This window comes from Babylonia areolata, chromosome 1 (genome assembly GCF_041734735.1).
Source record: "Babylonia areolata isolate BAREFJ2019XMU chromosome 1, ASM4173473v1, whole genome shotgun sequence".
Taxonomy (NCBI): Eukaryota; Metazoa; Mollusca; class Gastropoda; order Neogastropoda; family Buccinidae; genus Babylonia; species Babylonia areolata.
In genome coordinates, this window is record NC_134876.1 from 90,224,936 (window position 1) to 90,248,468 (window position 23,533).

A 23,533-nucleotide genomic window follows, 5' to 3' on the forward strand; every position below is an offset into this window, starting at 1 on the left:
TTGATCCTGGCAAAATTCTGTAGAAAAATCCACTGCGATAGGAAAAACAAATAAAACTGCACGCAGGAAAAAAAAAAAAAAAAAAAAAGGGTGGCGCTGTAATGTAGCGACGCGCTCTCCCTGGGGAGAGCAGCCCGAATTTCACGCAGAGAAATCTGTTGTGATAAAAAGAAATACAAATACTTTGCTTGGGGGACTTGGAATGAGCAGCATGTGAGTCATCCCACTGAAACGGTGCAGACGATGAAACATCGAAGATAAAATCTTCGTTCTAGCAAATAATCAGCTGTTGATGGCAAATGCTTTATATCACCCAGATTCTGACACAAATATATTTTTCTCTCTCTCTCTTTACAAAAATTATCAAAGATCAGAGTGGCACATAAACAAAATAGTTATCGGAGTGCAATAAAGTATTCAGCATATCGTTTTTTGCGTACCTGCTATCGCACGGCATTCAAATGTGAAAATAATTCATTTATTCAATATCAACATGAATAACTTATGTACAACAAAAACTTAAAAGCCTTAGCAACAGATACCAATTGGAACAAAGTTAGTGTGTGTGTGTGTGTGTGTGTGTGTGTGTGTGTGTGTGTGTGTGTGTGTGTGTGTGTGTGTGTGTGTGTGTGTGTGTGTGTCTGTGTGTGTGTGTGTGTCTGTGTCTGTGTGTCTGTGTGTCTCTGTGTGTGTCTGTGTTTGTGTGTGTGATCAGCACCTGTAAATAATCAATGCATGCAAATGCAAGGTCATGACCAAAAAAGAATAATAATAAATCCCTTTAACAATATATGTATAACTATTACAGTGAAATCATTCAGATTGTCCTGACGCTGAGAAAATCAATCAATTAAGAAAAAGAAAAAAAATCTTCATGTTTAAACGACATCCTTTTCAGTATCAAATGGTGATAAAATGGGAATCTATACTGCACGTAATTCAAAGCCATAGTCCGTGCATGAACGTATGCAGATGAAGAGGGGAAAAACATGTTTTTCAGTTACAGATGAAAACCTATAGAACCAGGTTTAGTCCTGCAAAACCCAAAATCATTTTAATTTTTCTTCCAGACAAACATATACACACTAAAAACATCCTCATCTACTTGCATGACTGACCAATGGAGACAGAAGTACCTAAAAAGCAATATATATATATATATATATATATATATATATATATATATATATATATATATATACATACATAATATATAACAAAATTGCAAATGTCCGCATATACCATAATTTTCTTTTTAGAAAATGAAAACGTTTTGAAATATATCGTCTGATCAAAGAAAACTGAAATGTCGAAAATGTTCAACAACAGTTTCACTGGAGATAGGTGCAAAAACACAAAACAGGTGACAATTCATTAAAGAGTACTAATATCAATGTGAAAAAGACATAAGACAGATCTCTGTTGGGAAAAGTACAAACAGTCCTAAAGACACAGTTGCACATAATTATATAGTAAATCACTACTGAAAACTCAAATCCACACATCTTTTATGTATATCTGTATGTTCTGTCCAGAATGTTTTCCAAAGATGGAAAACTTATTTTCTATTGTTTAAAGGAAATGTGTCAAATTTGTTGACATGTAAATATAACAAAACTTGAAAAATGCAGATCTATAGTCAAGATCAATAGCATCAAATGTTGAGGTTAAACAATACAGTATTCAGTTCCACACCGCGCAATTTCAAACCAGTTAAGTGGCTGATGTGGCTGGCAAGCTAAAGAGAGAGAAGAACTATGTGTGTAATAAGTTTTTAATCTTCGAATTTTGGTGTATGTTTGCCATCACGTGTACATCCGGATATATACATGAATGTTGTATTTCTTTGATTGGGTGTACTTAAACATAATGCATCATTCCATTCAATTCATCAGTTTATCGGTTTCATTCAGATCATATTGTTTATAGCCTAATCATTATAAAAACTTTTAATGGTAATCATGATACAACTGCACAACAACTACACTCATTGTTTTTGAAGTTACAAATCCAATAGAATCTACTGGTACATACTATGTTTTATCCACTACTCACTCAGAAATGTCTCACACTCAGCAGATAGCACCTACAAGGAAGCAAGGCCAAAAATCACGGAAGCCTGAATCTGCCAACAGTTAACTAAAACATTTCTCTTACCTTTCCCTAGACAGGGGTAACCTGCACAAATTCAAACTGCATGCCATTCAAAAAAGACTCAACCACTTTTTTTCTCCAGAAACAAACAAGATGCAATACAAACCAAGTACTGGTCTGCAAGAATTATTAAAAAAAACCCGTGTTCATCTGGGTAGGCAAATGCAAAGGTGAGACAATACTACTTGCTTTCAATCATCTCCTTCCTTGATCAAAAGGTAAATATCATATTGTGTACTGTACCAAAAGGGTCATTTGTGGTCTTTAAAGTTTGTTCATATAAAAGGACATATCATGTAAAAGGACATATCATCCATATCATTGTTCAGGGCAGCATGCAGTTACAACAGAAATTGAGACAGTGTACTTGTAACTCCGAAGCAACCACATCAAGCTGAACCGAAAAAACAGTGCTGGCTAAAAACATATAGTTTTATATTTTATATATGTAAAGAAATATACACATGAAGAGAATACAGACATCTTTTCTGGTCTCCTCTCCTGAGACAAGGTACATCTTTCTTTATATGATCACAACTGGTGACTAAAACATGTCACATCTTAAACATATAGACGTATGCAGAAGAAGAACATGGGGTAGTGATGGTACAATATCAACACGCACAACTTCACCTCACTGAGACAAACAGGTGTGCTGACTGGAATAACCGATCAATGATATTCATGCTGGTTTTGAAAAGAGTAAAAGTTGGAACAGATCCAAAACGACGGACGAAAGTTGAAGTGGCTAACATTCAGAGACCAGATCTTTCACAGACATTAATTCACAGTAATATCCGGGTTTATTAATTAACATAAAACTGTACACATGTTCATTCGTATTCTTTGTTTGTCAGAAACAAGTGAATAACAAAAGAATATAATGATTCACATTGATTTCTTGATCCATTACGGCTTTCATTTTTTCCCCAAAGCAAAATTTCTTATTTCATTAAATGATCTCGCCCTAATCATGCTTCCTTAACAAAGCAAATGACAGTTATTTTTCTTTTCCTGCCACAAGACACTGAATTATGGTGTGTTTGAGTGCTGGTTTTCCAGACAGGTCCAAAAGCCAAGAATCCACACACATGATGCAAATAAATGCATATAAGGGTCCAGACCTTGTAAGCACATATTTTGTTTTCTTTTAAAGGCCGTTTTTATGAAAAACAACTAGATAAGAGACTAAAGAATTGCAAATAACTGTACTAATGTTAAAATATATTTTGAAATGTTTAGTCAGTAAGTTGTAGACGGTGTTGAGTCAGAGGTATTAGAAAAACCGAAGACAAAATGAGAAGAGGAAGAAAGGAAGGAAGAAAAAAAGAAAGAGAAATAAAATAGACATGGAACTTAGAATACTTGAGCGATAAGTTTATTTGTGTAAGTAAAGAAACATTCTGAGCCAATAATTCATAGCGTAAGTATTCCCTGTGTCGAAAGTGAATGTATTCATCTCTTTCTTCTCCTTTGTTCTTGCTAAATTAAAGAAAAAAGAAAAAAAAGAGGAAAGTCGAAGTTGGCATATTCACATTTTCATTTAATCATAAAACAATGAACAAAAAAGAAATCCCTGTAAACTGGAGTCAATCCTAGTAAGAAACCATGAATAAACAACAGGCATACATGTAGGGCAATAACTGGTACCAAAGTAAAAACAAGAGAGGCAAGGCCTTCAAGACTCACTTGTAATACACTTTTAAAAAAAATCTAATTGTTAAAATGTGTTTTGTATTTGTTATTATAAAGCTTCGGGTAAAAAAAAAAGAAAGAAAAAAGTCCTGACGACAGATTCGAACCCCTCGTTTTCGGGTGAGAAGAAACTATCTTACCCTTTACACTATCGTGGCTCCTTAACTGATGTTCTAAAATGTAACATTTAAACATGCTTTTTTAAAGGGCGATAAATCGATTGCAGTATTCGCAGTGAGAACGCTGTTTAAATCATATTATTCTGGTGTATCTTGGGCATTCAAAAAATCTTTAAGGGCAATTAAAAATTATTTTTAAGTCCGCGGTAAAGGAGACGTGGCTATCGCTGCAATCACACTGCAACATTTAGCCGTTTTCTCTGGATCTAGATAGATGTGCAAGTTTAGTTACACCCGCCGGGAATGTACTGAGTATGACACGGTCGATTCAATTTCTCTTTTATGTTCATTCTAGTTTTATAGTTTTAAAGTTGATATGAAAATTGAGTATTTTGTTAAACTAATAACATGTAGAGCCAAGTACAAGTACTTCCTAAACGTCGTATGAAGTGAAAAGGACTTCATTTTGAGAAAAGTCAAGACTGGAAATTTTTACGTTTCATCAAGGGTATTAACTCTCATGGTTTATTATTTTTAACTGTGAATTCCGACTGATTTTGTTGATATTTTTATCGTGGCAGTTTGGGGCATAATCCAGTAAGTGATGAGGCATTCACAAATCTTTCTCAGAATAAATATTTAACGGTCTCCTTCTCCAACTTTCCATCACATGTTATCGTGTATTGTTGATTGAATATAGGATTGAACGGGCAGGTCAACAACTTGAAACAAAATGGCGTCCTTCGTTCGCGAGGAATATGAGCACGCGCTTTGAATATGTATAAATATGTGTACGCAATTGATTTTTGCCCATGACCTTCTGGGCTCAGCCAATAGATCTATAAAGTCCACTCATAGTATTGATTTTAGTATTTTCCGAAAAGACCACTTGGGCGAATGAACATAGTGAAAGCCCTGTACACTGAGAGTAAAACACACAAGCTTTTTATGTATTGAGTATAATTTCAAAATGTAATGTTTAAGATGAGAAAGATCAGTTTAAAGCAAATTAAGCCCCCTAGCATTAATTATAGGTTAATTTCCCTTTTTTACTATCTGCACCAAAGACATGCAAAATAAATATAACTTCCATGCTTAGCAAAAGAAGTTCCTGTTTGAACAAAAAAAAAAAAAGATAAAAATGACTGCTCTTGTTGTTGTGTCAGAACATTAGATCAAAGTGCAAGTTTAGAGAATAAAAAATATATATAAATATAACAGTAAATTCAGTTTGCATATAATTTGGCTTCTTTAAAAAAAAAAATTGTACCCATCCCAGAGGTGCAATATTGTTTTAAACAAGACGACTGGAAAGACCTGAATTTGGTGTCAACTGACAAAGTATTTCCAGAGAAAATGGCAAAACGGACACACACACACACACACACACACACACACACACACACACACACAGACAACCGAACACCGGGCTAAAACGTAGACTCACTTTGTTTACACAAGCGAGTCAAAAACAACAACAACAACAACAAATGATAATCTGCCTTAAAACCGGGTAGTCTCACTGTTGTCACCTTCTTTATTCTTCTCAGTCTCATCACCAACCTTGTTCCTCTTTTTCGCATCCACAGATCCAAAGGAACTGGACACTGATTCTTCAGGACCAGCGTGGTTTATCACTACAGCATCACTGATGTCGTTACTGATTTCCGGAAGAGTCGAGCTGGGATCCTCCTGTTCCGCAGCATTAATATCAACCACTGTCTCCATGCATGTCTTGTCAGCACTCGGGGTGCGGTGCAGCAGATGTGGACCAAAAATGGCCACAAGGGCTGCTCCAGTGGGGGCAGTGATCAGTATGGACAGAACCGCCAGCTGAAGAACCTGGAACGTCAACACTTGTACAAGGACAATGTAGGCAAAACTGAAGTACCCAGAACTAGAGTAGTTATACAAGGATAATGTAGACATAACCGCTGACTGAAGTAGCCAGAACTAGAGTATTTATACAAGGATAACGTAGACATAACTGCTGACTGAAGGACCCAGAACAAGAGTATTTCAGCAGGACAATGTAAGTTAAAGGATATGGAACTACCATATCTAAAAGAGTCAGGTATTTAAAGAGGTTTAAAATATTATGATATTATACTGATTTTACGACAATAACATTGCCGTGTAGGAAGGAGACGGGCAAGGCCTTCAAGACTCACCTGTGATGCCCCCTTAATTAAACACAGGAATTATGGAATGTAATATAAGAAAAAAATTAAAAAGTTACTGTAATCTCCCAACAGTACGTCTTCAATTACAGATGTTGTGAACTTGAACTTTGATCCATAGATAACCTTGATTTTTAAAAGCATGTATGGTTTGACCGTAACCAATCGTCATTCTAAGTTTGGTGATAACTGGATGAAAATCCCAAGCTCAATCAGTCTTGACTCTTTTCAGAAAAGTTGTTCTCACTATGACAGACCCCTGAACCATGTTTGATGAAGTTTGTGCACAATACATTCTTTTTCATAATATTCTGTGACCTTCACCCTCGACGTTTTCGAAAGCTCATTTGGGACCACGCTGTAACAACGCTTAGACACAATGTAATTATTGACAAAAAAATGTTTGAAAGACATTAGTTCTGTTACATTCTTTTTCTTTCTGTTTTGCTAAATGATGACCCTGACGTCTGACCTTACTATATCATCATAATATGGACGAATGAAAAGGTTTTTTCAATACCTACCAGCCTAGGAAGATTGGTTCCTATTGCATGTGTGGTTGCCAATGTCAACGTTCATATTTACCAGCGACACACACACAATCATGAACTTGAACACACACACACACACTCTCTCTCTCTCTCTGTGTCTCTCTCTCTCTCTCTGTCTCTGTCTCTCTCTGTGACTCAAGTGCTCATGCAAACACACAGGGAAATAAACTTTCACAAAACGACTATGTTTATTGCGAGGAAAATTACATGCAACCCTCCCACCCCTCCCACACACACACACACCCACACACACACACACACACACACACACACACACACACAGTGTGACCGATTAGATCGATGATCTAGCTCTGATCTACACAACCCATTCACGAAATCTTACCGAGGCACGACGTGTTCAACCCTCTATGTGTGCCGTGAAGTTTGTCTGATGAGACCGAGCCCGATAAAACGGAGCTCCTATCTCCGATCTACCTGCCCACCCACCTCTTACATGCCTTAACACTGAGGTGGCGGGGCGTTCAAACCTGTAAGTGCGCTATGAAGGATGTTTTCAAACCGACAGATCTAGCCCGATAAGAACGAACCCAAAGCTCTGTATGATGTAACCACATACCTACTCCACACACGTAATATTGCTGATGTGGAAGTGTGATCAGTACATGTCACTGGGCCACAAAACATGTTTTCAATCCACGTAATTTTATAAAAGGTGATTGAGCAGCACGAATCTCACCAGTTTCAATTCTCATCCAACTCTGCATCCTTGAACCTGAGTAAAGTGTCATCACTAAATAGTCTTGTGTTTGTGCGCAAATTTCCTACCAGACACATTTAAAATGAGTGTGAATCTGCTTAATCAAACTGAGCTGGTGAATCAAACTATTTCCGCTTTAAAGGATTCTCTGTCCGAATTAAAAAACAACAACAAAAAACAAAAACAAAACAACTTCACAATTAAGACTCTGTTGTTCCATTGTATTCTTTTCTACGAGAAGATGAAGTCAGCACCAGTATACTACCTGAGAACAAGGCAAACGGACTGAAACCAGTCAAGACCACCACTGACGGCAGTTGCTTATGCAATACTGTGTCCATCTTACTACTGACAATATATGGACATGTGTGTTAATTTGTTGATATACATCCCTCTGTTTGCACGCATGTGTGACTCACAATAAGGGTGAGAACATGTTTCACAATACAAATCAGCTCAGACTCAGTTGGTACAACAAGGATAAATTCAACTAAATGCAAAACAAAAACACAGCAGTAGTTGCGTGTGTGTGTGTGTGTGTGTGTGTGTGTGTGTGTGTGTGTGTGTGTGTGTGTGTGTGTACGTTGAAACTCCCAAGTTTTATGACCCAGCCACCCGTCCCACAGTGTTGAAGTGACTGTCCGTCCCTCAGGACGACGCTACAGAACTTTTAAGTTGAAATCCAGAGCTCTGAAGACTTTTATTCCACGTTCAATCCACCTTTTAAATTCTTGAGAACTGTGTGTGTGTGTGTGTGTGTGTGTGTGCGCGCGCGCACTCTCATGTGAGACGTGTGAAAGTCCGTGCATGATAGGCTGTACCTTGTTCTAGTTGTGGTGTGTGTGTGTGTGTGTGTGTGTGTGTGTGTGTGTGTGTGTGTGTTTACTGAGCTTAAAACGTGACAATTGGTTATAATGAATGTGCACTATGTAGGAAGAATAATGTGCAATATGCAGGATGAATGTACAATGGAATATGTCTAATGCTAACGTCCATATTCTAAATATATTTTTGTTTAATAATTACGATGTAATAATTAATTGCAATGTTTTTAAAAGCGAATATGTGAAATGCTTTTATTTGAGAACATATGTTTATTACTCTTGTTTAATCAAGTTATCCGTGTGTGTGGGGTGGGTGGGGGGAGGGGGGGGGGTGCGGGTGTGTGCTGATTATCTGGTTGTGGTTTTCCGCAATTCATCTTTATTCTTATCTTATCTGTCTATTATAATCAATGTGCAGTATAGTAGGCTATGTTTATAATTATATTCAAATAATGTTTCTTAATTCTTTCTGTTTTTACATTAAGAATACTAGTTATTACCTGTAGTGTGAGGATGTATGTATGAAACGATGTATGTGATATTTTTTACATTTGTATCTTCGTAATATTTGTAGGGGCTGTTGTTGGCTTTTACAGTTATGGTCCCCATGTTTTTTACTTGTCTATGTTGTGATAATGCACCTGACCAAATTTCTCCAGTTGGAGAAAATAAAGTTATTCTTATCTTATCTTATCTTATTGTTCCATCCCTCATAAGACAATCGCGCTATTCACCTTCAAGACCGATGGCCCCAAATTGCCCCAGACAGACTCTAAAAGTAGATAGCCCTTCGTCTACAGAAGCTGCCTGTCTGTGAAGACGATCTGGGGGCTTTGGACTTCTTGGCCAAGATGGCAAATCGGTAGCAGGACCTCAAAGAGTTAAATCTGTGTGTGTAAGTTTTGAGGAAAAAAAAGAGCAACTTACAGTTTCTCCATTGTCCATTAAATCAGACTTGTTCAGATTTCTGGCCATGTCGAATGCTGTAGCCCCAATAGCAGCCTGAAAATAAAAGAAGAGAGAAATCATTCTTGAAATAACACATGTCTTTAGTTCACAAGATTGATATGAAGTGTCTGATATACCTTAGACCTTGGTCTTTAACCGAATATAGGTGCTGTATAATCAATCACTCAGTACATTCTCTATGACATTACTCCCATCCTAACTCCCCGATGCACAGCCACAGAGATGCTCCTTTTTGTTGCAGACTGGTTATTAACTGTGTGCGGTTGAGCTTCCAATAACAGGTCACAACAGGACACCCAGAAGAGAAGACCCACAAAGTGTTGATGAGTTATTTCAGTGTTTTTTCAGTCAGACCAAAACATGGTTTACTGAAGCCCCCATGCTGATTGTAATAATCATTTCATTTGTCTCTGATCTGGACTGAGTATCCCTTGCAAGTGACGTGCACTTCTGTCTCTACATTCCTCCGGCAAAAACAGTTCGGGCAATTCTGCTGACACCAAAGACTCACCTCCACCACAAACCCATTTGATTAACACTGAAAAGGATGGGCAATGAAACAGCTATTACTATGTCAACACACACACACACACAGACATACGCGCGCGCACGCACACACACACACACACATACACACATACACACGCGCGCGCACACACACACACACACACACACGGCGAGGCAGCTTGGTGTAACTGATAATCAATGAACATTAATATGATAGGGATTATAAGATTATCTGGATGTGGTGGATCATGAGGGATAGTAATGTAACATGGATTACAGGTTAAGTTTACTGCTGTCTACCTGAACAGTTGCCTTTGGCAGCCAAGCAATGACCACGAACAGTCTCTCCTTCACGTTGAGGTTTGTACCAAGCACAGCCAGGAAGGCCACAAGGCAACGCACACCCAGACCAATGGCCAACACCGCGATTCCCAGACCTGTGAGGCAAAGAACGTAAAATGACACCTCTTATCTTTAAGTTCAAAGCACACATGTGATTCTTTTAACATCACTTGAAGTTAAACAACAAGAAGTGGAGTGAGTGAGAGAGAGAGAGAGAGAGAGAGAGAGAGAGAGAGAGAGAGACGGGAAGGGGAGTGTTGTATTTGAAGTTGGACTTGGGATTAGGATATTGGACAGGAGGACCGACGGGCGCAATAGCCGAGTGGTTAAAGCGTTGGACTTTCAATCTGAGGGTCCCGGGTTCGAATCACGGTGACGGCGCCTGGTGGGTAAAGATTGGAGATTTGTACGATCTCCCATGTCAACATGTGTGCAGACCTGTTTGTGCCTGAACCCCCTTCGTGTGTAAACGCATGCAAAAGATCAAATACGCACGTTAAAGATCCTGTAATCCATGTCAGCGTTCGGTGGGTTATGGAACATACCCAGCATGCACACCCCCGAAAGCGGAGTATGGCTGCCTACATGGTGGGGTAAAAACGGTGATACGCGTAATAGCCCACTCGTGTACATGCGAGTGAACGTGGGAGTTGCAGCCCACGAACGCAGAAGAAGAAGAAGAAGAAAGACAGGAGGACCGACAGAGACACCAAATGACACAGAGATCAAGAAAGAGAAAGAGAATACATGTAAGCGTGCTTGCGCATATTAGCGCGCATGTTCTCGGGCATGTACACGTGTGTATGTGCTGTTTAGTTTGAGAGAACTCCTCAGTGGTCTTGCAAGACGTCCATTTCTCACCAACAGGTTTTCGCCTCCAGCTTGCTAACATCCACAGCAGCGGCAATCAGTCCAAACAGCAGTGGCTGGAAGATCATCCATAACACCCCCATCACGCCTTGCACTGGATTCTGTACACAAACACACATACATTTCATCACATGTCAAAAACTCAACTTTTTGTAAGAATACTTTTCCAATAATGATAAAAACAACAAGAACACTACTACCACTACGACTACTGCTGCTGCTCCCACTACTGCTACTGCTACTGCTGCTACTACTATTAATAATAGTAATGATTAACCGTATTTATTATTGTTGGAAAAAGGATTAGTTTGCAATTTAGCTCTTTGTCTTAAAAGCAAGCATGTGCTTTAATGGCAATTCTGCAACCCCGACATTTTAAATACAACAATACAAAAGATCAGTCTAAACATTCTAAACCAAACGTGCAAAATTCATATAAGCATTGAACACTGACATATTTATAAGAACAAAACGAAGGTGCAGTAATACATTACAGTGGGCATTCATTGTCAGATTAACTAAAGTTGTGCTGACAATATGCAGTGGTGCAAAATATATAAACATGAACATTCGAAACTAACACATCAAGAATTTGAACACTTCAAAGATAAATAAAGTTCGTATGAACATTCTATAAAAAAAATTATAAAAAAAAAAAGAATGTGGAGCAAAACAGTACAGTAGTCCTTTAGTATCAGGTTACTTAAGTCGTACTGAGAATGTGCAGTGTTACAAAATATACAAACCCGCACACTTCAGAACTCAACATTTCCAAGTAATTGAACACTTAAAAACTATTGATTACAAATTAACAAGTAGTCAAGAGTAGTAACTCTCTCCACACACAAGGTATATAACTTCAAACCAATGCTGATTACGCTACCAATTCAGCTAGCAGACAGGTAAATAAAAGGTACGTTGGAACAAACCCAGACACTTCCCCAAAAAAGGAAGCGCCGGGCTTGCTCTTATACCGATCATTTGACATGTGCACACAGCAGCAACGACAGAAGAAATGTGCAAACACAAATTAGCTTTTATTCAAGACTGGCATAGCCTCTTTAATCCTGAACAACCCACACAGAACACATGGACAATACAGAACAAACACATGGTTACAAAGTTCTCATGAACACCGAGTTACTTTTTTTCAAGTGTCTAAAAAGGTGTTATAGCACACCACAGTTTATCATCAGAATGTAACAAGTTTCGTACTGACAACGTACAGTAGTACAAAACGTCAAGCATGAACACATGTATACAAGTACTTGATCACTTCAAAACTTGAGGAAAAGGTGCAGCAATACACTGTAAAAACCATTTAGTGTCAGAATAATGAACGTTGTGCTGACAATGTACAGTATACAAAACATCCCACCTGAACAAATCTTCAACCCTAAACATACAAGTCCAAATGACCCACCACTTCCCCCTCTTTGTAGTCTTTTCGCCATCGCAGAGCTGCCACAAATGCCACGGTCAGAGCTGCAAGAGGCCCTGACCCTGACCATTCCACTTTGGTGCTGCCGAAGATGAACAGCAAGGCAAACCCCACCAACAATGCCGATCGGAACAACACTAAATGTTTCTGAAATAAGAGACAGAACACTGACAATTATGATCCCTGCCTGTTGATAACATTGATGCTTTTTGTTCAGCACAGCTTTCTGGACATGGGTGTTTTCGTTTCTTTACAACTGTAGATGGAAGGAAAGCAATGGAAGAAATCTAATCATTCAAATGTAATTTCTTCAATCCAGAAAATGGTAAAGAATCACACACACAAATATTCAATATGAAGTCTTCTTTTCTGCTTTTAAATGTCTATTTTTAATACAGTAATAGCCTACAAAAAATTGCAAAAACATGGAACCTGTCACAGAGCTATATCTACATGCTAAGGTAACGAAAGAAAAGCAATCCAAAACAGATGTATTGCACGGGTTTTTATTCTCTACACTTTTGCTTTTCCTAAAGAATAAGAAAAGAAATCACCGCTGACCAGAACAGCACCAAATGTGTCACCATCATTATATCATGGAGTAACCACTGGGATATTGCATGCTGACATTTCAACTGTATGTGGAATAAAAGTTCAATTTTGTATCGTTTCAAGTGCAAAGCTATCTATCTATCTATGTCTCTTCTCTGTCTGTCTGTCTGTCTGTCTGTCTCTCTCTCTCTCTAGCACACACACACACACACGCACGAACACACACACACACACACGCACGCACGCATGCACGCACGCACGTACACACGCACACACACACACACACACACACACACACACACACACACACACACGCACGCACACACACACACAGATCAGTAAAGAAAATTACAAAATATTCATAACCGATCTATGAACGTACACTTTTCTTTTGTGGTATATACCACAAGATGATGCCAACGATGATCCCAATGAGGATTCCAACAATAGCCTCTATTGGTCCCTTGACAATGTTCCATGCCAGATCCCCTGGATTTATAGAAAAAAAATATGCAGACATTAAAAGGAGCTCAAACTATCCACTTTCTTGTGATAGACTGTCCGGATTTAAGCATTCTTTCCTCATATAATACATAAAAACTACAACCAACAAAAATTCTGCAGAACAGAAATGTTCACAATTAATCCTTATAAAGGTGTCAACGAATAAGCAGGGCACCATGTTAACTGCTGAACACACAAGAAATAATATTATCAAACTTCATGCAAACTGAAGTGAATGAAATACTTAGAAATACAGACTCTGTAACAGCCTTATGTTCCGAATGGGCTGTTGAGAAGTAACAGTAAACTGCATCCTGGATGTTTATTTTTCAGAAATTTGGCATCCGTTCCTTCCAAAATATACATAGATTATACAGTTCAGACATTTCAATTTAAAACCAATAAGTGTACCTGATCGTTGGATTGCCAGTTTTCATACAGTTCCTTGAAAGTATATTCCACAAGATATTTTGGTCAGTATGACAAGTTATAGTCTTTTCCATTTTCTTCTTTTCAGTCACCCAGCGACACATCTAATGATTTATCCTGGTGTATTTACCTGTAGAGAATGTGATTCCAATCATAACCCCAAACCCAGTGATAGCCAGAACATCATCTATGCTGGCTGCTGCTATCACCAAGGTCGGTACTCCCTTGTTTAGCCCATAGCCCCGCTCTGACAGACTGAGCAGAGAGGGCACCACCACTGCTGGAGACACAGCAGCGATCACAAACCTGCCCACATTGTACAGTGAATGCAAAACAGTTGCGAACTTGGTAGCACTTCTGACACAAAAACAATATACGATAATGTATGCATTATACTTTGTGTGTGTGTGTGTGTGTGTGTGTGTGTGCGCGCGCGCGACCTCCACCTTGTACAGATTATGCGCCATTCCAGGAATTTGAACAAAGGACCGTCACAGGCTGACAGTCTGCTCAACTATCTTCTTTTAACGAATGCTTTTCTTTCTTGATCCTTAGTCTTCGTGAGCAAAAAAGACAGGTGTGTAACACTGTGAAGAATATTCCAAATCTGAGACCAAAAACCTGGCATATACAGATCAAATAATTCTGAAGAAAACTGGAAGCTGCTGATAGAAATTCTAAGAATAGCTGTGATGATGCTGTGGAAATCCCTAAGAATCTGAGGATTTCAGAGGTAGAACTTTGCAGTCCTTCCATCCAATCATATACTCCCATGAGACAAGCTCTGGAGACACAGTCTATGGACATTTTGTCAGGTAATATGAGTAATATGAGTGTAACATGAAAGAAGCCTTCCGTCAAGTGGATGAAACTCGACTATATATATATCACTCTGAACATTAAGCAGAAACTGCCAAATCCAAAACAAATCCCCAATGAAAATCAGACACTGAAACATCACCATCATTCTAACAGTAATACATAACGCCGTTGCTTTTGACTGGCTCTAAAAAACAAAACAAACAAACAAAACAAAAAAACAACGACATTAAAAAAAAAAAAATCCTTCATGATGCAGTTCAAACTAATTTTACTCAACCATTACTGTTGTGTTTGATAACATCCCAGTCCCATCAGCGCCCCCCCCCCCCCCCGTCCTCCCCCTCTCCCCCTCCCTCCCCTGCCCCCCCCCCTTACCCTCCCCCCACCACCACACACACACAGCCAAAGAAATTGAAATACACTTATTCTTTCCAACTGAAGTTTTATTCTTAAGCTAATACTGCCACCCAAACAACGTAAGAATCATCTGTACCTACCCAAGTATGAAGCCCCAAGTCCAAGGGAAACCAAGGATGAGATGAGCAGCGATGCCATCAGTGATGGCTTCAGACAGACAGGGAGAGAAGGCCAAGCGGATGACCACAAACGACAGTCGCCGAAGGGCGGCAGGGTCCAATCCCAGACCAGCGCGCAGCAGAATAACTGCCAAAGCGATCTGTCTGCAATAGTATATAACACCGTCGTCAGGCGAACCTCCTTATGTTTAAAATCACAAAAAATATGAACACACATCAAATAATTCCAACTATTATGACTGCATCTGTTTATCTCATGTTTTCAATGCAGGCAGTAAAATAGCACGCTAAAGAAAGTGCACTAGTCTACACACACACACACACACACACACACACACACACACACACACACACACACAATTGTGCACACCTACACGCGACTTGCCCCAGAAAGAGAATGAGACAGACAAAGGAAAGAAGAAGACAAAAAAGACAGAGACCAGAGAAAAGCACACACAACAAAAAAAACAGACAGGCAGACATATTTTAGTAACGCACCTGCATCCAGTGCCCCAGCTGTTGTCAATATTTCGGGCAATGTCAATGCCTGGAACGTTTCCTAGTATTCCCCCCACAATGAGCATTCCTGGTGGGAAAAGGCACTCAGCAATGCAGTGTAAATCAAACGAAACAAACTAAACAGTCATTCATTCATACATACAGTCAGTCAAACATACATTTGAGTATAAAGGGGTAGGGGGTTTAAAAAAAAGAGTTAAATTAAAACAAAGATGATTATGTAATGAGGTCACCTTTTTGTTAGCATTCATTTCATTTTAGGCATGTTCAGTCTTTTTTCTTTTTTTTTTTTTCCTTTTTATGATATTTTTTTCGTGGAACAAGACAAAGCCTTAACTGGCTAAACCCAAAATAGAAACAATGAAAAAGAAATGTACTGATGTGTGTGACAGTATCTAACAAAAGATCTTGTTTTGAAAGGCACCATCTTTTGACGTTGATTTTTGACTCTTGATGCAGGACCTGAGCTTTGCAGGGCTGATGCGCTTTTTTCTGTATAAGTGCTTAGTTGCAACGTTGTCTTTCGGTCTCTTGCTTTGAAATTCAGTGCAGTTCACGCTCTCACTATGACTAATCACTCGACTGTTTTTCGTTGTGAGATGGTAAAACCCAACCTTTCCTGTGCTTTCATGATTTGGAGGGAAAAGTATGTAATATTGTGACATTGACCTTTGACATATGACCTTGATTTTCAGCAAGACTTTTGCTCTTATCACAACCAGTAACTGTTCCGTATTTGAAGTCACTGATTTCAAGACCGGAACTGTATCATTCGGACAGCTTTTAGCAATGTGCTATACTGTAACCATGACACCGACTTTTAATGATTCAAGTTTCTCTATGGCAAATCCCTGAGTCTGGTGGAGACAAGATACAAGACATTAGCTCTATCAATCGAATACTTTTGTGTCGTTATAGTACGCTATCAAAGTTCAAAACAGCAATGTACGCATTATCTGTCGCAAATCACACATAGATCGTCTGTTTGCTGTATGAAGATTTCCAATGGCTTCCAGTTGAAAAGATAATTCAGTCCAAACTTTCATCTCTTAGCTCTTTCACTCTCAGTAATGACGGTCCACAGTATCTGTGGGGGTTTTCTCCACCTTCATATTCCCAGGAGATCTGTGATCTTCATATTATAGAACAATCTGTATCAAACAAACAACCTTCAAATGTCATAGTGGTGACATTTTTTTTTCCACGACCCTGCTAAATAGAGTCCACTTCTGTTGAATTACAAAGTTTTTCCTTGCGATTTTTTTTTCTAAAATCCTGTGTTCTTATTTTCTCTGTTTGTGTGTTTGTGCATATGTGGAAAAAGTGAAAGGGGACGTAAGTAACTCTGTGTGTGTGTGTGTGTGTGTGTGTGTGTGTGTGTGTGTGTGTGTGTGTGTGTGTGTGTGTGTGTGTTGTGATTTCATCAGTATTTATTTCCCTTTAATCCCTCCACCTTTGGTTATGCAACTAAATTTAGTGAGTGAGACATTTGTGACCCAGCACGTTTGAATGACCCGTAGTAGTAGTAGTAGTAGTAGTAGTAAGTAGTAGTAGCAGCAGCAGTAGTAGTGGTGGTGGTAGACTTGAAACGCTTTTATTCCTGTTGTTCGTGTTGTTATAATCATCAGTAATAATATTATTACTATTATTACTATTATCATCTGGAGTTGTAGTTGTAGTAGTTTTCATCAGTTCTTCGTGTTAGAAAATTAAAATGATTCCACCAGTGCAGCTAAACAATTCCCCGGTGACAATTTGGAGACGTGCTATACCAGTCCCCGCCCGTGTTCCTGTGAGTTGTGACTGTTCAGTCCGAACAGGCACTGTGCCATATCAGTCGTGTGAATGACTGGCCACACGGATTGAACGTCGTAAGTGAACAAATCTCTCTCTCTCTCTCTCCCCTCACCTCTCTCTCTCTCCCTCCCCCTCTCTTTCCCTCCCCCTTCTTTATTCCTCCCTGAACTCTATCTCCTCTACCTCCACCCTTCCCTTTCTCTTATCCAAGTCACACACAAACACACATGTTTTCGCATAATGTGCACGAATATACACGTCAGTGTTCGTGTGCGTGTAATCTACACAGAGAGAGAGAGAGAGAGAGAGAGAGAGACAGACAGACAGACAGAGAAAGAGAGAGAGAGAGAGAGAAGAAGAAGAAAGGGTGATACTGAACGAACAATAGAACGAACTACATTTTTTTCCAGAGTATTGAGATAAGCACAATAACAAGAATGTTGGGTTTTTTTCCGCACAGCCCTGGGGTACAAAATTAAGAAGGAAAAGCACAAGAAAAAAAATAAAGAGAGAAAATTGAAAAGAAGCGAGAAAGAAAATGATCGATGATTATTGGCTAAAGCCTGGTCATACAATCTTGAGACAGATATATTCAGAGACAGACAGAGACGGGGACAGAAACAGAGACAGAGACAGAAACAGATAGACAGAGGAGGTTGTCGTGATCCTAACCAAGGTCAAATTTAAAATTAAAACCCGAAAAGTATGCATGAAAGAGAAATCGGGGCAACAGCCACAACGTAGCCTGTCCCCATTTTCACTCTATAGGGTAACTGGGCAATAGTGCCATTGCGTTTCACGTCACAATAGCTTATCTTCTGCCAACGCATGTCAGTCAGTCTCTGCCTTTCTCCACCCTCTGACCCCCCCCCCCCCCCCCCCCCCCCTTCTCTCTCTCTTCGCTCATTCTGTCCGTTTCTCCATTTCCGACCTCTCTCTGTCTCTCTGTGCGCAGGTGTGTGTGTGTGTGTGTGTGTGTGTGTGTGTGTGTGTGTGTGCATGTGTGTGTGTGTGTGTGTGTGTGTGTGTGTGTGCATGAGTGCATGCGTGTTTGTGTGATAGCAGGTCTTCAATATATTTATTAACGTCCCAGAGAAACACTGAACTTGAACAAAGCAGTTTCTTTGAATTATACTGAAAAAAAAAAAAAAAAATAACAATGAGTTTTTAACTCACTCAGTACGGCCAGTCCTCTCTTCTCCTCTACACAGACCCCTCGGATGTCCAGTGGGTGTCTGAATGACCCAATCTTTAGCTCCCGTCGTCAAAATTGTGGTATTCTTTGTCAACATTCACGTCTTCAGTATAAGAGCCTTCCGCTTGCAGTATTTTGATGATGGTAATTGGGGTGAAACGCTGTTAACGTCGTCTCTTTCGCCGTTCGTATGGAAAGAGTTAAAGATTAATTTCACTCAATAATGCAGTATCCAAAGCATACTGTTCTTAGTTAAGGACGAATCTTTTGGTCCACTATGCTAACATAATGAGTTGTTTGGATTTTTGGGTGTGGTTTTTTTTTTTGTTTTTTGTTTGTTTTGTTTTGTTTTTTTGTTTGCTTTTTGTTTTGTTTTTGTTTGTTTGTTTTGGAGGAACGGGGAAGGGGGGTAGGGGGCCGGGGGGGGGGGGGGGGGGGGGGTAGTATTCCGTGTTCAACAATTATTTTCCACAGATGAACCTTCAAAATCTTGAAAGATTCGTGTGAACCTGTGTGATATCTTTACATTTTATGTATCGTTGGTTTGAACTGAAGTTCTATAGGTCCAGTTCTTGTGGTGTACCGGGCCGGAGGATTCAACTCAATTTGTGACTGTGCAAAGACTGAGAAGGTTAACACAGTGCACACAGCGCTCAACGATGGATTGACTAGTGGGACGGCTGCGTGCGTCAGTAACCAGGTTGGGTCGGTAGAATGGGGTAGATCGCTAGCTCAAGGTGTGATTAAAAAAACAGAACAACTATACACAGTATGCAATGTGCGATGGAACAGTATACTTTCTTAAAGTGTGCTTGCTGTGTGGGCGGCAGGCCTATAGTGATTTCAATCATTCAGAATTATGCATTGATCTGTCCAGTCTTATCCCACGCACGAAAACAAATGTGTTGAGTCTCTTGACATCAATAATGATAAAACGGGTCTTGTTTTTTCCTTGTGTGTATGAACAACCCAGAGCAAAGTGTGCTATTGCTTGGTAACCCAAGCACTCATTCTCTATCATATGGCAATGAACATGATAAACTTTTAGGAAAAAAAGATCAAATCCTTATTCGTATGTCTGCCTGTGTGTCATTAAACAATCGCAACAATGTCCACGACTAACAATTTCGCAACATCCACGTGGGTTCAAAAGACGTGTGTTAATCGTCTGTTCCGTTCATCGATGCTGCATTGGCAATGCGGTCAGAACCATCAATGGTAAATATGTTCCCTTTCCTTAGTGTTTAACTGCAAAGCTCCATAAAAGAGAAGATTCAAAACATTTAGTTTCCCCAAATGTGAATAAAATGCACAGGAATTCCTCCACCTATGGGAAAGCTAAAACAAACAGACTAAAACCCTGAAGCATAAATATACAGATAGATATAGATATGACAAAGATCACTTAAAGCTTATGCAGCAGTAGTCATATATTTTATCTGTCATCTCCGACAGTTGAACCGGACCTGAACAGCAGGCAATGTTTGTGTAGCCTTTGTAAAAAGGCGGTGATGGGTGGGCGGCATGAGGGGGGAGGGGGGGGGTGCTCGGGGGGGTTCGGGTGCACACTGAGGTAAACACAGGCCCACTACGAAAACAAACACTGCACTCCAAACTTAGGCGTGCATAAAACTTGTTTCAATCACGAACCGGGTACAGCCCTAGCCGTGAAAGCAACACCTATGTCACCTCGACCCTTGTACAGGTTTCCCATTCAGAGGGAACAGTGACACGCATAAAAGAACGTAAAATATTTGAGCAAGCTGATCAGCACAATATGGCATGATGGTATATCTGTCTTAGCGGCTTTGTTGGCTGTGACGGACATTCTATTCTACGATCACACACTCAGAGAAGAGGGAGAAGATAATGCGCCCCACTTTTTTAAATATTTTTTAAGCAGGTGTTGTGTTGCAGATATCGATCGGTCCCCGCACTTTGATGCCCCCTTGAAAATTAATCTTTGCAATTAAAAGGGGGTGGCTATACCGGTCTTCCAGGTACACTGTGTGCCTGACCTGCTCTAACCCGGATCAATTCCAGGTGCATATACACACGTGTACTGGTAATTTATTGTGAGCTTAAAGCAAGGAGGTGAGTATTATTTTAAAGTGGGAAATTTGTTATCGAAACGGAAAAATGCAGGACGTTACTATTCTGTACCAACGTTTTCATGTGAGTTGATTGTTTTTGTGTTCTTTGAGTTGTGAACATGCTATTGTTAATAATTTCTTTATATAATCATCTATGCCCCAACAGGGGTCAAGGAACTGCAGTTTCTTCAGTCTCGAATTCAGGATATCAAAATATGAAAGATCACGAAAATATTTTGTTCTAAGTTGTGGACGTCCCAAAATATCCAGCATGCAAGCACATCGCCTCAAACGAGAGATCGAGCGAGCGAGACAGAGAGAGGTATGCATGCTGAGTGAACACTCACCACACAAACAAACCTCAGTTTATGCATTCTAAAGTTTACAGGTATGGATAAAACCAATCACTGTCTAACTAGGGAAGCAATCCATGCTACACCTTTCAGTATGCATGTATTGAACGTAACGTAAGGATTGTATGCATGTATTACACTGTCTTACAATATGACATGTTTATTGCTTCGCTGTTTGGGTGAGTATAATATGATTGCACATTATGTAAGCACATGTTTTCAGGATGAAAAACGCTCAAAAAGAAATGGAGTCTTTTTCCCAAGTGAACATACACTCAGACCACCACCCCCTCCCCAGCCCCTCACACTCTCATTCTTTCTCTTTCGTTCTCCAACACACACACACACACGCGCGTGCGAGTGCACACAGACTTTAGACACTCATCTCACCTAGGAGAGGGGGCAGACGAATGAGCTCCACCATGTAACCCCCGCACCAACAGAAAACAAACAACAGGAAGAGGGAAAAGAGGTTGCCACCCGGCAGCGCATCATCTCCCACGATGGCCCACAACACTCCCCACCACACAAACCCGATGAAGACAACGAAGAGAAAAGCCCCAACCCGACTGTGCGGAGGGCAATACAACGTGTTCACGAACTTCTGCTGCCGGTTCGGGTTGTTGGGTAGCGGGTGGAATTCCAACAGGATGGGTTTGAGGCAGCTGATGAAGCCCTCCTGGCAACGGTCGCATCGAGTGGGTTCTTTGTGGACGGGGTCATCTTCTTTGGCGCCGGCGTGTTCTGTTTCAGCCACTGGTTCGGCCTCTTTGGCACCGTTGTCTTCCTTTGTGTTCATAATTATTGACAAAAGGGGGTAGAAGATGGTGAGACGGTAGTGGTCTGGGTCTGGCTGTCGAGCTTTGTCACTTTGTTATTCTGGAACTGACAAACATACAGGAGAGTAAAGGTGGGAAATGGTTCAATTCATCGGGGAGAAGGCTTACATGGATAACAATGGAAGTGGTGTGGCAGTGTTATTGTGGTCGTTGTTGTGGAGGTGTGTGTCTGCGTATGTATCTCTGCGTGTGTGTGTGTGTGTATGTGTGTGTGCGCGCGCGCACACACACACACACACACACATACACACGCGCGCGAGCGCGCGCGAATGTGTGTTTGTGCGTACGTGCGTGTGTACATGTATGGAAGTCTGACTTGGAGGAGAGAGAGACAGAGGCAGGCAGGCATGCGGGCGGGCAGTCAGGTGTGCAGGCATACAATACTGGAAAGAGAGAGACATGATCTCTTGTTTGGTTTTGGAATAAATAAAAAATTAAATAATATAATAAAATACACACAAAAAATCGGTAATTCTATGTTCAAATCCTGAATAAGAACACTTTTGTAATTTTTTTCTTCGGTGTCGAAGAATTATGTCAATGCTGTTCGCGGTCAGTTGAAAAGGGAATCTATTCCGACCAAAAACAACTAAACAGCATGAGATTAAAAACAACACTTACAAAAGACTACCGAAATAAATTTCCGACAACTATGATAAATCAATAAAGAAATAGAGATGAGCAGATGCAAAAGATTCAAGATTGTAACGTCGTTAAAGCTGCAATAAACCTTGTCTGTCATACACAGCCACATACATACGCCGTACATACATACATACATACATAATTCTATTTACACATACATACGTTCTCACAGCATCCGATATAGCCCACGGTCATCGATTTGCACAATTCAACAGAGAAAAAATCCCGTCTGTAATAATTCATTCAACGCAACAGAAAAACAAAATCAATACACAAAAAATCCCCCCTTCGTACTACACCCATATATATATATATATACACACACACATACATACATACATACATACATACATACATACATACATATACATGAGCCAAGTCCAACACGTCTGACACACACCGTAGGAAATGAAAACGCCGAGACCAGTCACAAACCTGTATAACACCAACCAGGAACACTTGGGAACTCGTTAGAGCAGTGGAAACACACGAGCTTTCCTGATGATTTATTGTTTGTTTGTTTGTTTTGTTGCGTTTTGTTTCACAACGACACACTGGATTCGTAGTTGTCAATTGCCCGAAGAACACGACCTTCCCCCACAGCAGAAAAAGCAGTGGACTATTCGGTGAGAAAAGGGTGGCAGACATAACTACACATGTCCACGTACGCTGCCCTAGGTCATGGGGTGGGGGGGACGGACTGGGCCAAGGGGGACATGACGACATGGCGATAAAGGAGGAGGGGGTAGGTGAGAGAAAGTTGTCGCAGCACAGGAAGGCGGAGCTTTCGTTGTGTAAGTGATCGTTAAGTGAGTGGTCATGTGTATCCATGTTGATTTTTTTAGAAAAATAGAATAACTAATAATTTTTGACTCACTT

The 23,533-nt window shown here is 40.0% G+C and overlaps 1 protein-coding gene across 1 annotated transcript; it reads right to left on the reverse strand.

Annotated features, from left to right (window-relative positions):
• Positions 1 to 1,230: 1,230 nt before the first annotated feature.
• Positions 1,231 to 23,284, reverse strand: LOC143289070 (sodium/hydrogen exchanger 9B2-like). Its single transcript, XM_076597897.1, has 11 exons — positions 23,090 to 23,284; positions 21,561 to 22,055; positions 15,712 to 15,799; positions 15,175 to 15,357; positions 13,986 to 14,161; positions 13,305 to 13,411; positions 12,353 to 12,517; positions 10,936 to 11,030; positions 10,018 to 10,168; positions 9,169 to 9,243; positions 1,231 to 5,810 (listed from the first exon to the last, which is right to left on the reverse strand). Exons 2-11 carry the CDS (start codon positions 21,967 to 21,969, stop codon positions 5,472 to 5,474), a joined length of 1,788 nt encoding a protein of 595 aa, XP_076454012.1. The 5' UTR covers positions 21,970 to 22,055; positions 23,090 to 23,284; the 3' UTR covers positions 1,231 to 5,471.
• Between the last annotated feature and the right edge of the window lie 249 nt (positions 23,285 to 23,533).